The sequence below is a fragment of the Trachurus trachurus genome (assembly GCF_905171665.1).
Source record: "Trachurus trachurus genome assembly, chromosome: 21".
Taxonomy (NCBI): domain Eukaryota; kingdom Metazoa; phylum Chordata; class Actinopteri; order Carangiformes; family Carangidae; genus Trachurus; species Trachurus trachurus.
This window is the reverse complement of record NC_139899.1, coordinates 23,839,467-23,858,514: the sequence shown is the minus strand read 5'-3', so window position 1 is coordinate 23,858,514 and position 19,048 is coordinate 23,839,467. Positions and strand designations below refer to the sequence as shown.

At 41.1% G+C, this 19,048-nt stretch overlaps 2 protein-coding genes across 2 annotated transcripts in view; one reads left to right on the top strand and one right to left on the bottom strand.

Annotated features, from left to right (window-relative positions):
- The window catches only part of slc49a4 (solute carrier family 49 member 4), a 51,859-nt gene extending 46,455 nt beyond the window's left edge, over positions 1–5,404 (bottom strand). Inside the window, exons 1-2 of the mRNA XM_083996673.1 lie at positions 4,962–5,404; positions 1,271–1,364 (exon numbers count right to left, since the gene is read on the bottom strand). Of these exons, the coding sequence (XP_083852799.1) occupies positions 1,271–1,364; positions 4,962–5,265 (398 nt within the window). The 5' untranslated portion in view covers positions 5,266–5,404. The remainder of the gene's footprint in view (positions 1–1,270; positions 1,365–4,961) is intronic.
- A 250-nt stretch (positions 5,405–5,654) lies between these two features.
- On the top strand, positions 5,655–18,982 carry hspbap1 (hspb associated protein 1). The gene is made up of 8 exons (XM_083997336.1): positions 5,655–5,681; positions 6,504–6,701; positions 8,166–8,350; positions 10,155–10,291; positions 12,096–12,267; positions 14,617–14,700; positions 15,159–15,269; positions 17,748–18,982. The coding sequence occupies exons 2-8, from the start codon at positions 6,509–6,511 to the stop codon at positions 18,363–18,365; spliced, it is 1,500 nt and encodes a 499-aa protein (XP_083853462.1). The 5' UTR covers positions 5,655–5,681; positions 6,504–6,508; the 3' UTR covers positions 18,366–18,982.
- Positions 18,983–19,048: the final 66 nt, after the last annotated feature.

Sequence of the window (19,048 nt, the reverse complement as noted above, 5' to 3'; positions counted from 1 at the left end):
GCCAGATGTAATGAATTTCCCTTGAGGCCTCCCTGGTGTACTGCACTCACAAGAAAAGGACGATGCAAAGTCAGGCTGACCTTGACCTCAAAAACCCTAATCAATTCATTCTTGAGTGCAACTTAATATTTGTGTCAAACAAACAACAAACAAAAAAAAGTCTCTCAAGGTGCTCCTGAGATATTACATTCACAAGGACAGGACAGGACAGGACGGACAGTCCAAAAACATAGTGCCTCCAGCTGGGGCGTCACAGAGTGTAATAATGCTGGAGACACTACAAGTGGATACTGAGATATTTTGCCAGGAAATAAAAATGTTGTCAGTGAACATTTTATCTTTTGACTCCACAAATACATAAATTATTGTCCTCACGACGCTGACAGAAACCTCAATGTGGTCTCAATCACATTTCCTGCACAACTGTAACAGCTAAGTTGTGTAGAGAAGTCATTTTAGGAAACAAGGCTGGTCACTCAGTCACTTGCTGCAGACCGAAATGGTTCAACAAATCTTGGATTGACTGCCGTTAAATTCTGTCCAGAGTAGACACTTGTGGTCCTATTGACTGACTGTTGCCCTGACTTTACCTCTACTGCCACTCTAAGGGTTGACATTTAGGATTCAGAGTGAAATGTCTTGACAGCTCCTGGATGGAATGACATTAACGATTCTCTCAAGATGAAGTAAGATCACTTCATTCTTCTCCAGTTCTTTTGTTTATGATCAAACATCTGCAAAACTGGACAATCGTTTTTGATATTAACACGAAAAAACTAGCAAGAAGAACCAGAGGTGACCTGTTTACTGCATCTTTTCCAGTTTTTGTATGATATATGAAGAAAACAAGCATTAAATCCTCCTGTTCCTCATCCGGCGAAGGTGTGACACTTTTACTTGAAAATGACCGAAACAATCCATCAGAAAAGTTGCTGATTAATTTTCTGTAGACCGACTAATCCATTAAATTCATAATCGTGTCAGCTCCATCGCAAATCATGGTGAACTCATTAGACAAGGAGATGTCCTAACTTTGGCAAGCGACTCAAACTATGTTCACAGTCGTTCCTGAACTGGGTGTGGCGGCCGGTTTAAAAAGTTTGCCGCATAAATCTGATTACGGTCGTTATGGAAGGCTTATGACTGCAATGAAGATCACGAGTCACTCTCTTGTCGCCGTTCCAAAACCCTTCAAAAGGATCGTCATCGTCACTGTGCTCGCCTCGCTTGAAACATCTGCTACCGTAGCGTTTACGGGGGGGCGTCTTACCATCGTCTGAGAGGCTGCTCCGTCAGCGGTACGCTCCTCAGAGCTGCTCCCAGCAGCATGAAGAAGGCTGAGAGGAGGAGGGAGGCCCGCAAACCTGGAAGACACAAGATATGGTCATGAAAGTGGATTAAAAAGAAAATAGTGCATTATTACTTCTCATGCTCTATGAATGTGTTGTTTGTTGTTCTTTATCTATGAAGACAACCTTCAAATCTTCAAGTTACAGAGGCTGCAGACATTTGGTATTTTCTATTTGGTGAATTGATTACATAATGCTACAGTCCTGCAATGACTCTGACCTTTGTGGAGGTTTGCAGAGTTTCACAGAGGTGTCGATTTCAACTGCAATCATCTCAGAGAAAGTAATGTGTGGTGCTGCTGAACTGTACTGATATGTGCTTCTGTAATTTAGAGGAAACCCAGCAGCAGAGAAACTAACATGGCCAATAATAACGCTGACTAAACACACAAGAGGAATCCCAACGCTTGTTCTTTAATATCACTTGTTATAGACAGACCTTTATCCGTCACTTCGGAAGTGTCTATTCTCAGTTTCATTCACATGATGTCCACGTAAGGATACTCTCTCCACTTCCCTGTTCTTCTTTTTTTCATGAGCTCTGTCATTTATTGAAGCTTTGACTACCAGGCGATAACCATCACACTTTATTGACCCCTAAATTGGAGAACTGGCCACATGGTGCATGTTAGGAACTTTGCATAATGTTCATTTCAGTTGAGTGTTAGGCTATATTATATTTGACACACGTCACTACTGCCAAAAAGTACTGACAGGGACTTGTCATTCAAATCCTCAGTGGATATTAGTTAATAAAACACTTCACACTTCGATGATGAAGCGATAATTAATGCCTATCAAGGCCTATTGTACAGGCAATAAAGAATTAGTTGCGCTGCTACATGAGGTTTCACAGTCAATGCAAACATACAGGGGAGTTTGTCAATTAATTAGAGGTGCAACAAAAAAACAACATCTAAGATTTAGCAGCAGTTTTGATAATTGATCACAATAATCATTTCAATCCATGTTAAACAATAATAGCAAACTTTTGCTTGTCTCAGGTACTCTAATGTGAGGAATGAATGCTTTTGTTGGTCATATAATAATAAACTGAAAACTTTGATACACCTCCGCTTTATGTTATAGGGCAGGCAAAAACTGAGGAGTTAATGTACAGATTAATAATAAAAATAAAATGCACTTAAGAGATGTTTTTAATGCTGTGGGCTGTTTTTACAATACAAAGGTAGCAGATACATGTATATAGGAGAACAAACTAAGTAGTACCATAGCCTCTCACTCTAAACAGTGTTCAGGGGTCCTTCAATTTTTAACACTTAATTTTCATTCTTTTACATAACTGTAAGTGTAAATTGAATATCTCTAAATTCAACCTTCGGCTCTAACCCGTGATTTTTTTTTAATTCATGACCTATAATTGATGGCTTATAAAATAACTTTTAATGTCATTCAATTCTTACAATTGATAGCAAACCCTTATTGGTTAGTCAAATTGTATTATTTTCAGCTTCCTGTTAAACTAATGCTGCAGAGATGGTTGTAGTTGTACTGCATCTGTACTTACACAAAAGCAATTACCATACATGAAAAGTCTGAAACCTGATGAGGGGCCCCTGGAGGGAATCTAAGCTGCTCCAAGCTGGAAATACAAGGTTTACCAGCTCACAGTGAAGTGGGAGGGTCAGCTCTGTCTGACACATTGTGAAGAATCTGCACAAATATGTATGTCATATCCTGAGCACATTATGAGTACGCTATGACCTCATCACATATGACTCGATTTTAAGACTCCAGCCTCTCTTGGATGGCAACCACCGTGTTGTTGATCATCCACAATTTCTGCCCTCAGGTGGAGGGAGGTCTCTGAGGAAAGCCCATGCAGCATTTTCCCCACTGACAAGTCTGAACAGAACCAAAGTGTGTATCATAGACAACAGTTTAGTCTTGTTGCTGCCTCTGGATGTCACGTAGATTTTTTAAGTAAGGTCACACCATGGCTTAACACAATTTGCGAGAGCTGAGAATGCACTGCCCTAATTCAATATATGACTCAGAGGCAGGCATAGCTGCAGGCCAGGTCTTAAGATGAGCAATAACTTTACGGGTCTGTTGGGGAATCTACCGCTGGATTATTTCACTTCATACAGTCTTGTCACTTCCTATCACTTACTGAGCAGCAGGTATGATGCGCCAACCTGTGTTTAAACTAAAACAAACAAAACACCCCCCTGACATTTAATTGCTGCTGAATCAGAATCACAAGATGAGTTATGTAATTTCTTTCTTCTTCTGTTTTTGTCACCTGACAGTTCAGACAGTGGGGCAGTAACTACGACGTGTCGGTCAGGTGATGTGGAGGAACTGGTTCAGTGAAAAGCGTCTGACTCAGTGGCTGAGGTCAGGACGGCTTTTTCAGGGTTTTTTTTGCCTCTACTCAAAGGCACTTTAAAAAATATTCTCTTGTCTTGTAAATTTGAGTCTTAAAAGCTCTTCAGAAGTTGCTCATCCCACATCAGCACTTTTTTTTAGCTCTCAAGTGGGTTTAACTCATCTACATGGAACACTGAACACAGGAAAACCCCTCTACACAGACTGATAATGATTAAATAACATTTAAGGCCTGTCACCTGTTTTTCTGCAAACATTTTACACGATGCAGTGGACTGATCCAATTGTCAACCGTCCCTTATAATGCAATAAAGCGATACGCCAATACACCTGCATGTGCACTACGTGAATCAAGAGATTAATTCACAGAATCTATCAACAACTCTTGTAATGTACTAAAAGTAATATAAGTAGGCTAACACTTACTGTAGCAGACTTAAAATACTTATTCTATAATTTGTGCAATCCTATTTAAGATATATTTCCAGACTAAAACATATCAATGTCAGACAAATTATTTGCGGAAATACCAAATAGCCTAACTACTTAATATCAGCAAACAAACAGGATAGTAGTTGAGGATGAACTGTAACTTTAGTTAATTTAAAAAGGGTTGATTAGTTTATCAGATATTGACATGTACACTGACAGACTTGATATCTACAATAGCAAATATTTGAATTGAAGTGGCCATATCTTAATGCAATGGTGTCAACATTTAGGATAATATTAACCATAATACATAGAGGGGTGAGAAAATGTTGAAACGTGGAGCACTTCCTGGACTCATTTATCAGTTAGAGGTGCTCTTTATACTGTAGGAGGAATAAAAACAGAGAAAAACTCCAAGGCACTCTCTGTAAATCAATAAAATGCCTTTATTTATCTGGCATTGTCACAATGACATATTAAAAATAACTTTAATATGTCATTGTGACAATGCCAGATAAAATAACAATAGAGAGAGTGCCTTGGAGTTTTTCCACACAGAGGGATACCACAATACTGGATAACATCCAGAGAAGCCTGTTCAGTGTAGTTGTAGTAGGACTCATAACATGTAGCCTAACTGCATCAGTCTTCTCACTCAGTGATAAAACAAAAAGATCAACATGTCATGTGTTATCTAAAGACATGAGGGTGATAATCAGAGGGGCAGGGGGTCAAAAACGACAGTAGGTCAGGAAAAGCAACCATGTGAAAGATAGGACACAGTGTACCAGTCACAGTCAGATTACAGCTCAACTCAGCTCAGCTCACCTTTTTTATCCATCAACCACATGAACAGCAGCCATGGGACGAAACCCACCGGGCCCCACAGCACCAGCACCGCGATGTCAGACTTGGCGAATCCGAACGCGTGAACGGCCGAGTTCTGGATGGGACCCCAGAAGTTCCACACCATCCCCTGCATCAAGGCCAGCAGGGAGAACAGTGTCAGCACCAGCCATCTTCTTCCATACACTCTGCTGTTTACTGGCTGAATGTTTGCTTCGGGATGAAGGGAAGGGGCGAGAAGAGGCTCCCGTTCCGCCGCCTCGGTGGTGCTCGAACCGGCACCCATAGTCGCTGCTTTTCTTGTCCGTTCGGTTTTTAAAACAAAAACAAAACAATTTTAACGTTAAATGTGTGCGAATGGGAAACGGACGCCTCTTCTCTTCGCCGGGGGCTTCAAGTCAGTCAACCAACCAAGCACCACACAAAACAAAAACAGCCGTTAGCTCCCCCCTTTCTGTCATTTTAACTTTACTGCGCATGTCCAAACGGAAACTGTTCGGAACGTTGAAACTGTCGCCACTGGGGCCGCCATCTTGGCTCGTCTGGAGCATTCGCTTGAGTGAGGCTGCTGCAGCGGTCGCGGAGCCCAAATGGAGCAGCTTCACAGTGAAAGCGCTCCAGATGTAAACAGAAACCGTACACCGCGGTCATGTGAGCTTTGTTTACTTCCGTCTGTACCCCCAGCTACACGTGTAGAGCAAGGTGAGTCCCCTGTGTATTTTTTTCACCCTTCTATTTCCGCGAAGCCGTGTTAGCTTTCTTGGGATATCTCTTCACAAACAATGGCTAGCTGATAGCATCGTCTCACTGTTTTGAACGGAGTTAACTGTTTTTTGTCGGGGATGTGTGATAAGTGTAAGTTAGCTGCTCACTCAAAACGATGAAACCAAGCTGCCCCCTTCCCTATAGTCAGCCACTTTATCTCAGTGTGTAATTACATCATCATTGCTTTATAATGTAGTGCTAACGAGCTAGGTGAGAAAAGTTACAGCTACATGTTGCTTTTTAAGGACGAGCTAAGAGCTAACGTTACTAAAATACCAGCTAAGTTATGCGAGTGTGTTAAAGAAAGCAAACTTAGCAACTAACAATGATATTCTTAAATCTGTTTTTTGATCAGCTAAAGTGTCGTTTTCATAGCTATTTAGCTTAATCCAAATGCAGTTGAAGGCGATACATAATGCTATCCTGCTGTGTTTTGGGACGTGCATAAATGACACATCTGTTTAAGTGTGATAAAGACCCATTGACGTGACAGGATGTGAATGAGCATGTGAATTTTGAGTGAGGAAATGACTGGGATAAAAACATGCTTGGGACATAGGCTACTGGAAACACAAATAAAAACAAACTTTTAAGATGAGAGGGAGGAACTCTTTTTTATTATTCAGTAGTTTTGTTTGTCACCTGAATCCATTGAGTTATCCATTTGTGCTCATCTGAATGGGGATGATAATATAACATCACAAATTAAATTCCATTTATTTATCAGCCAATTTCTGCATCCTCTGTGTCCTATCCTAGGTGCCATGGCTGCCAACCCCATTAAACCCTTCAGTGCAGAGGAGACCCAGAGGATTCTGGATCACCTGCAGCAGCCAGTGGTCTTCATGAACATGACCTGTGACTGGCCTGTTCTCAACTGGACTGCAGAACACCTGTCTGCCTGTCTCGGCGACAAACAGATCCGGTTCAGACTCGGGAGAAAAGAAGGGGCAAACAGTAAGCTGTACCGAAAATTGATCTCGACAGATGTGGGTTGAAGTGATTTCCTGTGTAATTAATCATGCTCAAATTGATTTGGTATTGCTAGGTGTAAGATAGATAGATAGGTAGAAGAAAATGATCACACTATATACGAGAAAACACTGAAAGAATGCAAAGTCATAGGATGCATAAAAGCCTTCATATTATTTTTGGGATATCTGACGGTCAGACCATCTCTATCTCATGACCACAATATCTCAAGGACATCTGGAATTAATTTCTGCAGATTTGGCACAAATGTTTACTTGGACTCACTGATTATCTGATTAGAATTTGGTTCGCAAACATGTTTTTGGCCCAAAGTCATGAATTCATCCGCCAATTATGAAACAATTTAACACAAATGTCTGATTGGATAACATATGTAGTAAAGGGTCAACTTCACTATGTCATGATGTTTTTGTAAAAACACTGCTGGCCATTGAACACTATAACTCAGGAACAGAAGAGGCAATTGACTCTATTGACTGTATTTCCTGCAGCCCGACTGCTTTGCAGAGACATACAACTGTGAGGTGGTAATTCTAGTCACTGTTTACTAGTGTCCCAACAATTTTGGAAGCTATAATTGAAAACATGTGTTTTAAAGACAAATTTAGTGCATCAGTGGTTTTCTTTAACCAAACTGTCCTCCCCACTTTCAGTTTCTCAGAGAGCCAAACTCTTTTACAGCCTGATCACCATGTAATTATACACATTCACACCTGGAAGCTGCCCAGTACAACCACCACAGTCTGACCTGCTGCCACTGAGCAGCCCAGATAGAGCAGTTAGTGGTTAAGCCCTTGCTCAAGGGCACCACAAAATACTTAACTCTGTAGTTTCACCCATAATAATTGTCTTCAGGCTTGTGTGGTTCACACTCTGACAGGAGATGATTTACAGAATAGAGTGTAGTTCGCAGAACCTTTTCAAAGTCTGTTTTTAATGTTCAGATTTGAAATGTCACATGAGCAAAATACAAAGCAATTAGGATTTTTTTGCCTTGCTTTGAGCATCTGGTGTGTTTTGCCCTCAGTGTGACTCCAAAACAGCCACAATAATGAGTCCCCCTGTGATAAATAACAGTGAGCGTGTCCTCTAATAAAAGCTAGCTAATTAGATTTCTAAATCATCTTTTTCGGCTGCAACAGCTGACAGGCTGACAGGCAGGCATCGCTCATTATAAGTGTCATCACTCAGCCATCAACACACATTGTTTACTAAAACAAAAGCAAAAAATAAATCACTGCAGCTGTGATTTATTTTTCTCATAAAAGTGAGTAAAACAAAATTTCATGCCTCTGTGACGACGCATGATGAAGTGATTCTGGTAAATAAATTGTGTTTATTTTAGTGTAGATAAAGCTTATTGTACTGAAAGTTTATTATGATTTCCCAGTGATTATTCTTTCTTCCTCTTTTCTCCCGTTGCTATAGCACCTCTGTTTGAAACCCAGTGTTCCTATGTGGAGGCCAACCTGGCACACTTCCTCAGCTGGACCCGGGGCCAGTCTGGGACAGATGTTGGGCCTTTCTCTGAATTCTCCTCCTCAGAGTATTGGGCTTACGCAGACTATAAATACATCGCCAAGGTGTTTCAAGATCAGCCTTCCATGTTTGAGGTAATCAGATTGCTGCACACATACAACCTTTTACAGGACATCTGTGAGGCACTTTGACTTTAGTGGAGCTACTCCTTGTGTGTTTTGGTCTGTGCTGTACTTGGACTTCAAGCTGCCTATTACACATTCTTTGAAAGCTCTAGGTTTTTTGAGTTCTGACAATTTAGGCCTGTCTCTGGCATGTGGTCAACTTACAGTAGCACATTCTTTATGACAACAGGGTCTCTGGTGTTAGGAAAGGATAAATTCATCCCAGCGGTGTTGCCTGTGAGGGCTTGTTAAGTCAGTCCAAGTCAAACTATGTCAACCATTTCTTTTTTTAAACTTGCTTTGTGTATGAGGGTATTGTGTTGATGTACTAGGAAAGGGCCTTTATTGGAAGCACACCCTTATCTAAAATAGCATTAAGATTCCCCTCAACCTGAATAAAGAGAGCATGAATAACAATGAAGAAGGCAGCAGAACAAAAAAAAGTACACAGGGACTGGTGGCTGTGCACGTTGGTGTAGGGACGGGGCATGGGCCGGGGAAGAACTCATTAAATTTTGGAGCAGAGTTGGGTCATTAAGCCCGAATTTGAATTGAATTTGAATTCTGTCTGAAATAAGGTGCGTAATGTTTGACATTGGCCTTGGTGTAGGGCTGCGCTCTTTGAAAGCCTTTCAAGCATGACAGTCATGCTTAGATCATTCAATTTTTAATAATAGCTCTACATTTTAAATAAGGAATGACTTCATCTGACTAGATTCAGATATTCTGACAAATTGAAACAAATGAAAGAGAATTCAGGGTCACCATAAACTCCTTTTTTTAATCATTGCTTTAATTACATAAATATGTCCATGTGTGTCAACATTTTAATTGTTTGTGTTCTCAGAATGAATAAACACATTAGTGTCCTTGGTGGAGCTGGTTATTCATGACTTGAATACCAAATTTTATTTAAGATGACAAATAAACGCAATTAAAAGTTGTTCAACCTTAATTTAAGAAAATATTAGTCACATTATTCCCTTCTAATCTAGTTGCAACAGCTTCCACTTATCAACACATAAAAAATTAAGTGGAAAAAAAATGAAGGGGCCAAAATAGTGTCTTTTTTTTTCTCTCAGAATATTCAGTGTTGTTTTGACATTTTCAATTAAAATGTTAAGCTTTCCCTCCAACGACTTTATTATTAGCTGCTATTCTTGTCCTCCCGTAAGTAAAGGCATAAAAGTGCCATCCGTTCTCGAGCTACTGCCACACATTCGCTTCATTTTATCTCAGTGATAAATTTTTATTGGGCATCCACCTGCAATTATTACCTGCTGACATTCATGCCTTTGAGACAGCCAGACGTGGACCTTTTACAGGATAAATGGTGGCGGGGAAAAAGCTGCCTGAAGGCTAGATTGACCAAGCTGTCATTTACAGCTGTCTGCATTCATGGTAATGACTTCATTATTTGGGATATTGGTGTGATTGCTGGACCTTTGTGCTTTGACAGGACTTGATTGACAGGTTAGTTTTTTTTTCTTTCTTTTTTTTTTTAAAGATGACAAATATTGCACGTTGGATTCTCTGCACATAGACCTCCATTAGTCACCTTTAATAGGTCTTGTCAAAACAGCTGATGAGGTGGGGTTACATCTGGGAGCTCATGTGTTGTGACAATTGTGAAAATTTGAGTCATGACCCCGTGTGATGTCTTTGTCATAAACAAAAACAAAAAACGTGTCATGTAATATAAAAATCAGTTGTTGATGTTTTCTCATTACTTTAGATTGACGACTGTCGTTTCAATGTGGTGTGTGCGTTGCAGGATGTAAAGTGGTCCGACTTTGGTTTTGAGGGACGTAATGGGAGAGAGAGCACATTATGGATCGGCACAGAGGGCGCCAACACACCGTGCCACCTGGACGCTTATGGCTGTAACCTGGTACTGCAGGTGCAAGGACGGTGAGAAAGAATTAGCTGTTTTTAATGTCCCAAAGTTGCCAGATTATAAATAATTTGTAGTTGTAGTTGTATTTTCTACAACATATAATGTTAGGATCACACCCAGACCATGGAGCAATGCAATAAGGTGGCCTGCCCTGGTCTGATGGACAGCGAGATGATGTAATCTCTTTAACCAGGGAAGAGATGCACTCTGGGAAGACGGTCAGCCAGTCAGCAGAGGCAGGATGTGAGTCTCATTATTCATGTGGATGTTACTTTTAAATGTACCACATACTTAGACATCATTGCAGACCAAGGTGCAACCCTTAAAGGGATAGTTCAACATTTTGGTAAATTGGCCCATTGCCCTAATCTCTATAGTTTTAGGAGTAGGTTTGTGAAGAAATCCCAATAGCCTCTGTAGCTTAGCTCTGAGCAGCTCTCCACTCTTCTCCGCCATTCTAAAAATAGCTTGCACCGACAATTAAAGGTAACGAACCTAGTGCTAAAACTATAGGGGTTATGGCAATTGGCCAATTTGCCAAAATGTTGAACTATCCCTTTAACGGCGCTGGTATTCCCAGAATTGAAAGGATCTGCTGCTAATATATTGGTTCCTGATAAGACGGGAAACATTCAGAGGTCTTGTTGAGTCCGTCTATCAACACCTCACTCTGTGGCTGTTGGGTGTCTCCCCACTGAGAGGCAGAGACCACAAACTAACACGGCTCTCATACCTGTGATAAAAACTCTCTGCATCTAACAAGAGAGGAGTTGTAACTGAGCCAAAAGAGGGTTCAGGACTCCATACAACCACAGCGGTGGAGGTGTTTTATGCCTGTTAACCACCTAGCTGTTCAGTAACACTAAAGTATGTAGGGTAGTGTAACTGCTGACACAGAGTGTGATCTGTCCTCTGCCCCCTGGAAGAGACTTCATTTGTCGCCGAGCTCACCACAGCAGTAGGGAAATGGAGATAGAGGGAGAGATGGTATATGGGGCAGTGTGAGTCAATAAACAAAAAGAGGAAAGGTCTTTGTGTATCTTATCTCACTGCACCGTTCTTCCAGGGAGCAACAGTTTTATCTCACCCCTTGTAATTGGGTCTCAGATTCTTTTATTCGGTATTGATCTCAGAGGGGAATGAAATTTAGCTCGAGCAGTTCTGTGACACTCCTGATCCATGAAAACACAACAGTGCTGATTGATTCCATGACATTTGCAGGAAAAACAATAACAACTATGGCAGTTTTGTTTTTATAAAACAACCAAACTATTCAGACTCAGTGTGACGTGACTGTCAGGTCAGAGAGAACTGGATTCTCTTACACTGATTAATTTTCATTGGCCATGGCAGTTTTTATGATCTCACAGAATGACATAATACATCTTGAAATTGATTAAAAATGCCTCTTGGACTGTGCCAAGAAAAAAACGAAACAATTTTATTCTTGTTGTTATTGATCGTCCACTGTAGTAGACAGTTATAAACGAATATATGATGCCTTTAATGCATTCGAGTTATTCATAATAACAACATTGCTTCCTCTCTCTATGATTCCTATATTTTGTGATGTATCATTTGAGCCCATCACAGCTGAAGCTGTTTATATACTGTCCAGTATTTACCAGGCTCCATCAGAGTGCAATACAAGTTTTGTTTGCAGAATTGGAAAGCTGTATTCTTGGCACAACCCATTCATCCTAAATTTATGGCTGACTTGTTCACCTCAGTGTCTGACCAAACAGTTGAATTGATTACTAAACACCCGCCTTTGCCTGCTCTTTAGTCTGAAGTCCTGTCAATTATTCTTCTTTGTAGGAAACGCTGGCACCTCTTTCCCCCAGAGGACACGTCGAAACTCTACCCGACCAGGATCCCGTACGAGGAGTCCAGTGTCTTCAGCCAGGTGGATGTGCTCCATCCAGACCTGAGGAGGTTTCCTGACTTCCAGAGAGCCAAAGTCCACACTGTCACTCTGCAGCCAGGACAGGTGGGAAATCTGCACATAGGATTTTTCAACAAAAAGCATCACAAAAACCATATTATTGGCTAAATTTGGTTAAATTTGGCAAAAGGGGAACATGTTTTAATTTATGCTGAATGTCAGGGGATGCAATTAAATTAAGACTAATCTCTTACTGATGTTATAGACATGGTGATTTCTTTGAATCAACATGGAAATATAAAAATCCGCTTTCTTCAAGATGGTAATTTCCATTTGATGACAAATAAGAGCAATGTCATTAAAATAAAATTCAGATATTTATTCCAGTCTTATTGTTTAGACATGGTGAATAAATCACTCACCTAGGCATTACACCTTTTTAATTAATAAGAAACTATTAGTATTTATCTATGTTTACATTCACACAGTGATGATGAATGTTTACATCAATTTTGTCTAAGTGAAAATGTCAAATGAAAGTTTTCCTAAAGTCTTATAAGATATTGCCTAACATAAACATAAATTCACATAGTTAAGATTTTCTGGCATTTTGTACACTAAAAAATATATTTTAGTGTGTGAGTAAATGTAAATATAGTTTTATGCACCTCCTGAATGAAAAGCAAGTCTTCCACTGTTTATCTTCAGTCAAACATTTTGCAGCTGTATTGAACTGTGAGCCGTGGGTCATGTCACCAGTGGGGTTACACCTCTAAGACAAAACATGTTTTCATTTTGTATCAAATATTGAACAAAATTACATTTAACACATCTTCTTTAATGAATGTTTTTCTTTCAGGCATTGGAAATCTACCAAGAGTGATTTACTGAGGTCTGGTGTTATGCAATACTGTAGCTCTACATTTATATGATGAACTGCTCATGACACAGAAGCAATAACCGTAAAATACAGCTTTATGGGTCCTTAAGCTCCGAACATGTAAAAGTAGACTCAACACTGAGATTTATTTGTCGTGGTGTCCTCCATAAAAGTGTGAAGCAAGGCAACGGTCGTGACTTGTGTTCCAATTAAATCCCAGCCGGCTCAGTTATAGGGTTTCACCTTCAGCAGAATGGAGTTTTTATATCAAAGAAAGTGGAAGGTTAAGCTACATTAAAGTCAGCTTCGTCATCACTCTTGATGGCTTGTCCAGCAGAGACGTTACAGGATCACGTCAGGGCCTGTAAATCATCCAGCAAATCAGTCAGGCTCCTATATTCTGCTTTGCTTTTATAAGTGGGGGAGTTCAGAGTCTGAAGCTGCCCTAATTTTCAGACACCACGTTTGAAATAGTTTTTTTATCTTCATCTCTGAGTCACTGTAGAAGTCCTGGGAGTATTTCCTCTACTTTGCCTTGTTTCAGATTCCGGCTGCATTGTCTTTCAAGCTCCACAATGGTGTCAGAGTAATTAGCCATCTGTCTGTTTTCACTGTCTGCTCGTGCTGGAGCTCCTGCAATATATCAAATATCTTCCTATCGGCTATCAAGTAACTGTGGAAGTTGATGGTGGAGCAGTGTGTAGACCAGGGTCACCATTGATGACATCACAGGCTAGTTATGCATATTCTGTTTCATGCAAAGACAAAGTAAAATGCCATAACTCTACTTATTACCAGTTTCGACTTTTTTGCTTTAGAGATTTTGCTTCAGACTTAAGTTCAGTTGAGCCCGAATGCTTATTCCTTAACCTCTGGGCTTCATCTTTGGCCTGTATATGGTGATACCATCTAATCATGAGGAAGGAAGGAAGGAAGAAAGGTCAGTTTCCTGGCTTGCACAGCTATCGACACTCACCTCGCAGTCTTGGCAAATGAATCAGGCTCAGATGTTATCACATGACCTCAAATTGGTCCTATAGTTATACAATGACACGACGATCCTTCTGGGGATGGCCATGGCCCACAGATCAATGATGGTGAACTCCTCCGGTCAATGGTACGGCCCGATCTTGCATTTTTAAACAGTTGAAGGAGCTACAAGTGGACTTTTGTGCTTAGATTTTTGTCAACATGAAAATACAGCTGTTGACACAGAGTGGATAGTTATGGCATCTACAGCAATCTCCTGCAAGATGGCTCCACCTCTGCAAATCAAATGAAAGGACAGATCATCCCTCTTGTCTTGTCAGACCACAGGCCCTGGATGAATCAGGACTGCTGAGGAGGCAGGGAATCAATAAGGCTGGCCCATTTTAATAGAGTCACTTGAGTGAGTGAACCGCTGACAGTCAGGGTGGGAAGAGGTGCATGCTGCCATCTAGTGGCTGATAAGTATAGTTATGTATTGACGTAATATTTATCACAAGACAAAAAACAAAAGGGAGTGGGTGGGTGATGTCTCCAAAGTGTTTATCCATTTGAGCTTCTAATGATGTTTTATCTTCTGTGTTCAGGTCCTTTATGTTCCCAGACACTGGTGGCATTATGTGGAGTCAGTGGATCCCATCACTGTCAGCATCAACTCTTGGATCGAGCTGGTAAGTAGCCCAATTTCATCTCTTCCCTCATCCTGAACTTTTCAACTGCAAACCATAAAATAATAAAAAATAAAAAAGACGCTCAATGACTTTTGGATCTGAAATAAATTTGAGGCACGTTGTCTCCCCTCGTTCTCACCCCAAAGAGCCCCTGCACTCAGATGAAGGCCCCTCTCGGCTTTGAGTAATGAACAGGTCTGGCAGTAAAAGATTCCCTGTCATTATGATGAGTGTATGTGGACAGCAAGGAGCGTGTGTGCCGCATGAAAAGGGCTCCCCGCTGCCAGACAAATGTTTATTCAACCAGCGGGTCCCTCTCCAGCTTTTTCCTGCAAGGTCACAGACACAACAAACTGCCTGCAGCATCTTCCGAGACCACGTCTTTGTGATTCTGTGTAATTATCTTGATATGCGGTGCTCATACTTGTGTGTTGCTTGGCTTCTCTGTTCCTGCACAGGAAGCGGATGATGTGGCAAGAGTTAGCGAAGCTGTGACCAAGGCTGTTGTGAGCGCTATTAAAAGTGCCCCAAGTGACGACAACACTGACGACTGGCTCAATCCCACTGAGGTAGCGAATAAATACTTCCTCCAATCAATATCCTCCCTAATTACTGCTTCTTGCCTTGTACTGGTGTTGCTAAGAAGTGAAAACAAACAGAGTCTCACGCTTTTGTTAAAGATTAGCAGTTTCACCATTTCCAACTCCAACACTTTTTTTTTCCTTATCTGGTCATTGCACAATCCAGCAGTGGTCTGTATCAGGCCTGAGAATAGTATCAGTGTTAAACTGACATCACGATGACGCAAACTCCTATTCATAATAATAATAATAATAGTTCAAAATTGTGGTTCAAATGAATGTTTGACCAAATTTTATCACTGGTTAAAAACAAAACGTACCAAATCAGGTTTATGTTTAGCTTGTGTGAAAACCTTTATCACGTGCTTCACTTTGAAATACTGCAAAAAAAAAAAAAAAAAATCAGTATCCTCATTAAAGGACATAGCCAACATTAGCTTCTCAGCTGCTTACTTACCAGTCGTGCTAACAGCTTCAGCCCTCATCACATTTACAGTACAATAGGTTATGATTGGCCCCATGAGCAAAAGTTACTTTGCTGTAGCTGCCCTGACTGTAGCATCCGCCTGACTAGCTCGTACCCTGATAATAAATGACTCTGGCCAACCAGCCCGATGCTACTGTAGCCAGTCAGCATGCTAACTTCATCAGTGGAAAGAAAGAGATAGAAATTTAAAGCAGAGAATTACTTGCATTGTTGCAATAGCAAATCTTACACAGAGTTCCTTTAATCCACTTGAACATTTTACATTATTCAAACATTGAGAGTCCTTTCATGCAGGTTATCAATAACTCAACCTTCAAAATGGGCTAATTACATGGATCTTATATAAAGAGTAGTGAATTAGTGATTTAACATGATACAACATGCCAGGGGCTCACCAGCTCAATAAACCCCCAAACTTTCTCCTTATACCTTGTTTAATCAGGTATAAGTGGCCCTTCATTGTGCATCACTGCTGTGAAATACAGTTTAACAGATGATGTGTGACCTGCCTGTGACAGATTACCAACCACTGCACTGTACCTCCCACACCTTCCTGTATATCAGTCAGCACAGCCGGGCAGCCTCCACCACTCTGAGATATATTTATCCCACCTGCAGGAGGTCATTTACTGTGTAGTCACAGTATGTGCTGCTGTATAGACATCACAGATGTTAGGGAGAGAGACTACAGCTCCAGGGTAGCTTCCTGTAACTGTAAAGAGAGAAAGAGTGGGCTTGAACTTTAAACACTCATTTTACAAGCAGTTTTTTTTTTTTTGCCAAACTAACATCCAACATATGTTGCGCTTATACTGGAGCTTTAAATCAGGCAGGATACATCTGAATATTATATTAAAGCAGAAGTAAGCGGAATGTTTGTGTTAATATAAGTCTTAAATAGTTATATCTTCCGACGGGAATCACTTATATAGAGTGTTTGGTCTGAAACACGGGTCTGTCAGTCACTCTGCTCTGCTGTAAGCCGAGGAGAAAACTTTCCTTGTATCCTACAACCTTTATCCAATGAGGAGAGAGAACGGCATAAAGGGGCGGTCCTCTCTGTGTGTGGAGCCAAGGGATGCGCGTGAATGTGGTGACGTAGGGACGAGGGTGGGGGCTGCTAACTCCATCGGCTGACAGGAAGTTAGCCAAAACCACCGGATCGCTTACTTCTGCTTTAATCAAAGTTAGAGAAAACTCATACATTTAGAAAATGAATACAAACTTAATAGATAAAGTCTTTTCAAAATAATAAATATTCAAGACATAATTAATACAGACATTAATAAAAGCTTGCCCAAAAATTTTAGTAACCAGCTGCTACAGTGAGAAAAAAATGTTGCTAGTGATAAACCAGTAAGTGAGCTCCAATGCCCGTGTGTGTAGAATATTTATGTGCTTCTTACTCTGATACAAACAGAAAACTGTGTGTAGTGTACCTGTTACTTTGACCCCATTTACTTATCTGATTATGGGGTGAATCTGTGGGGGAATGAGTCAGATATATTGGTATTGCTTTATATCATATTACTATATATGTGGTGAATAGATAATATGCTATACATTTTAAAACACATCAACACAGATGCAAAATCCACAACTTTAATGCTTTTGTATACCTTTTGGCTTTTGCCTTCTACCCATCTGGGCCACTGTAGTTTTCCATGTGATGCATCCAGATGAATCAGACGTGAGATGCCGGAGATGTGAGGAAAACAAACATGTTGCAGGTCTTTTTTGGACATTCAGCGTGATAGATGTTTGTGCACCTTTCCTCTCATCTTCAGGTTCTTGATACATCTAAGATAGAAAACCAAGTAGAAATGTTAACAACATAAAAAGCCTAACGTTAGATTCAAACCTCCAAATCAAATGTAAGTTTGACATTTGGATGTAACGGTAGCACAGCAGCACATCAAGTGAAAGGTGGCAGCTCATACTCTGTGTCACATTTGATCTGTGTTATGTTTCTACTACAGGAAGGAGTAGCATCCCATAATGAGAACATGCAGTACGTGAACCTGGCCGTTCAGGCTTGCGCTCAAAGACAGAAGGCCGTCAGACGCAGCAAACCGACCGGGGCCCCGGGGGACACCTGTCCGGCTAAACGGGACCACAGAGGACAAATTAGGAAGGCGGGTGATTCGATGAGGGATCCTGCGCCCTTTAGCGTTCCCTTCGGGCCACATCTCATCTCTGTGCGCTGTCAGCAAGAGGACTCGCCACAAACACCAGAGGTGACCCCGAAAGATCTGGAGTTCAAATCCTCCAGGAACGGCGCAGGCACATTCGAGGACGGCGGCACTGTCAGCTCGGAGACAGCGCAGAGGACCGAGGCTGCACCTCCTGTCAGACTCCAGCAGGAGAAACATGAATGTGGCCTTGACTTCACCCAGTGTAGGGCATGTGATCGTGCAGATGAGACACCAGAGAACTCTTTAGAGGATTATGAGGAATCCAGACATGCAATAATAACCACTAATGACTTGTTAGACTGCCTGGTGCATCCTGATATCATCACCCGAGTGACTGAGCTCCTGCTAGAAAGACACGCGGGGAATCACAGGACTCCGACTACTGCACCATCTCAGTTTTAATATTCGCCTGCCGTACAAAATATACAAGTCTCACTGGAGCTCACAGAGCTGTAAAAAGTTAGGGATCTTTTGCTGCAGCCATTCATCCTCAAAGTAACCGGTTATGCTTTGCGAGAGAGGAGAGATGAAGATTAACGCAGAGTTTCACCCTACTTCTCTTTCTCCTCTCATCTGTCAAGGTCCCCCCCTTGAGATTAACCCCGGATGCAAGATGTCACAACCAAAACTAATTGCAATGCGATGAGTGACGCCAGCGAGTGGCTCTAACGTTTCCTGGTTTCGCTGTCCTGCACATACTAATACTGTTTGGTTCTTCCAGAGCAAGAAAAATGACCACTTAAATCAATTCAGTATGCTAATGAGCCAAACAATGCAAGATGATATTCCAGGGATGTGAACATTTGTTCTCCGCATAATGTCCCTCTTGTCGTTTAGCGATGAGAATTGTCATTGAACAGTCGCAGAGCGCTGATCGTAATGGTTTGATGATTAATGAGAGCCTGTGAGAGGAGCTCTGAATGAAACGGGTCTGTTTGAATAAAGCCATGCCGCCAGGTCGCACTTCACAGAAGAGGAGGAGGCGGGCATCTGCAGATGTAATAAAACTCATCTTTTATTTGCTAAATGTCACATCCTGTCCTTTGTTGTTCCCCTGACATCAATTGTATCGTACACAGATGACC

What these genes read in the sequence shown, in the direction of transcription:
- hspbap1 (XM_083997336.1), top strand. Translation starts at nt 6,509, where the DNA reads ATGGCTGCCAACCCCATTAAACCCTTCAGTGCAGAGGAGACCCAGAGG. An exon ending in ATCAGCCTTCCATGTTTGAG is followed by an intron (nt 8,351 to 10,154) that starts GTAATCAGATTG and finishes TGTGCGTTGCAG; the next exon opens with GATGTAAAGTGGTCCGACTT. An exon ending in GTACTGCAGGTGCAAGGACG is followed by an intron (nt 10,292 to 12,095) that starts GTGAGAAAGAAT and finishes TCTTCTTTGTAG; the next exon opens with GAAACGCTGGCACCTCTTTC.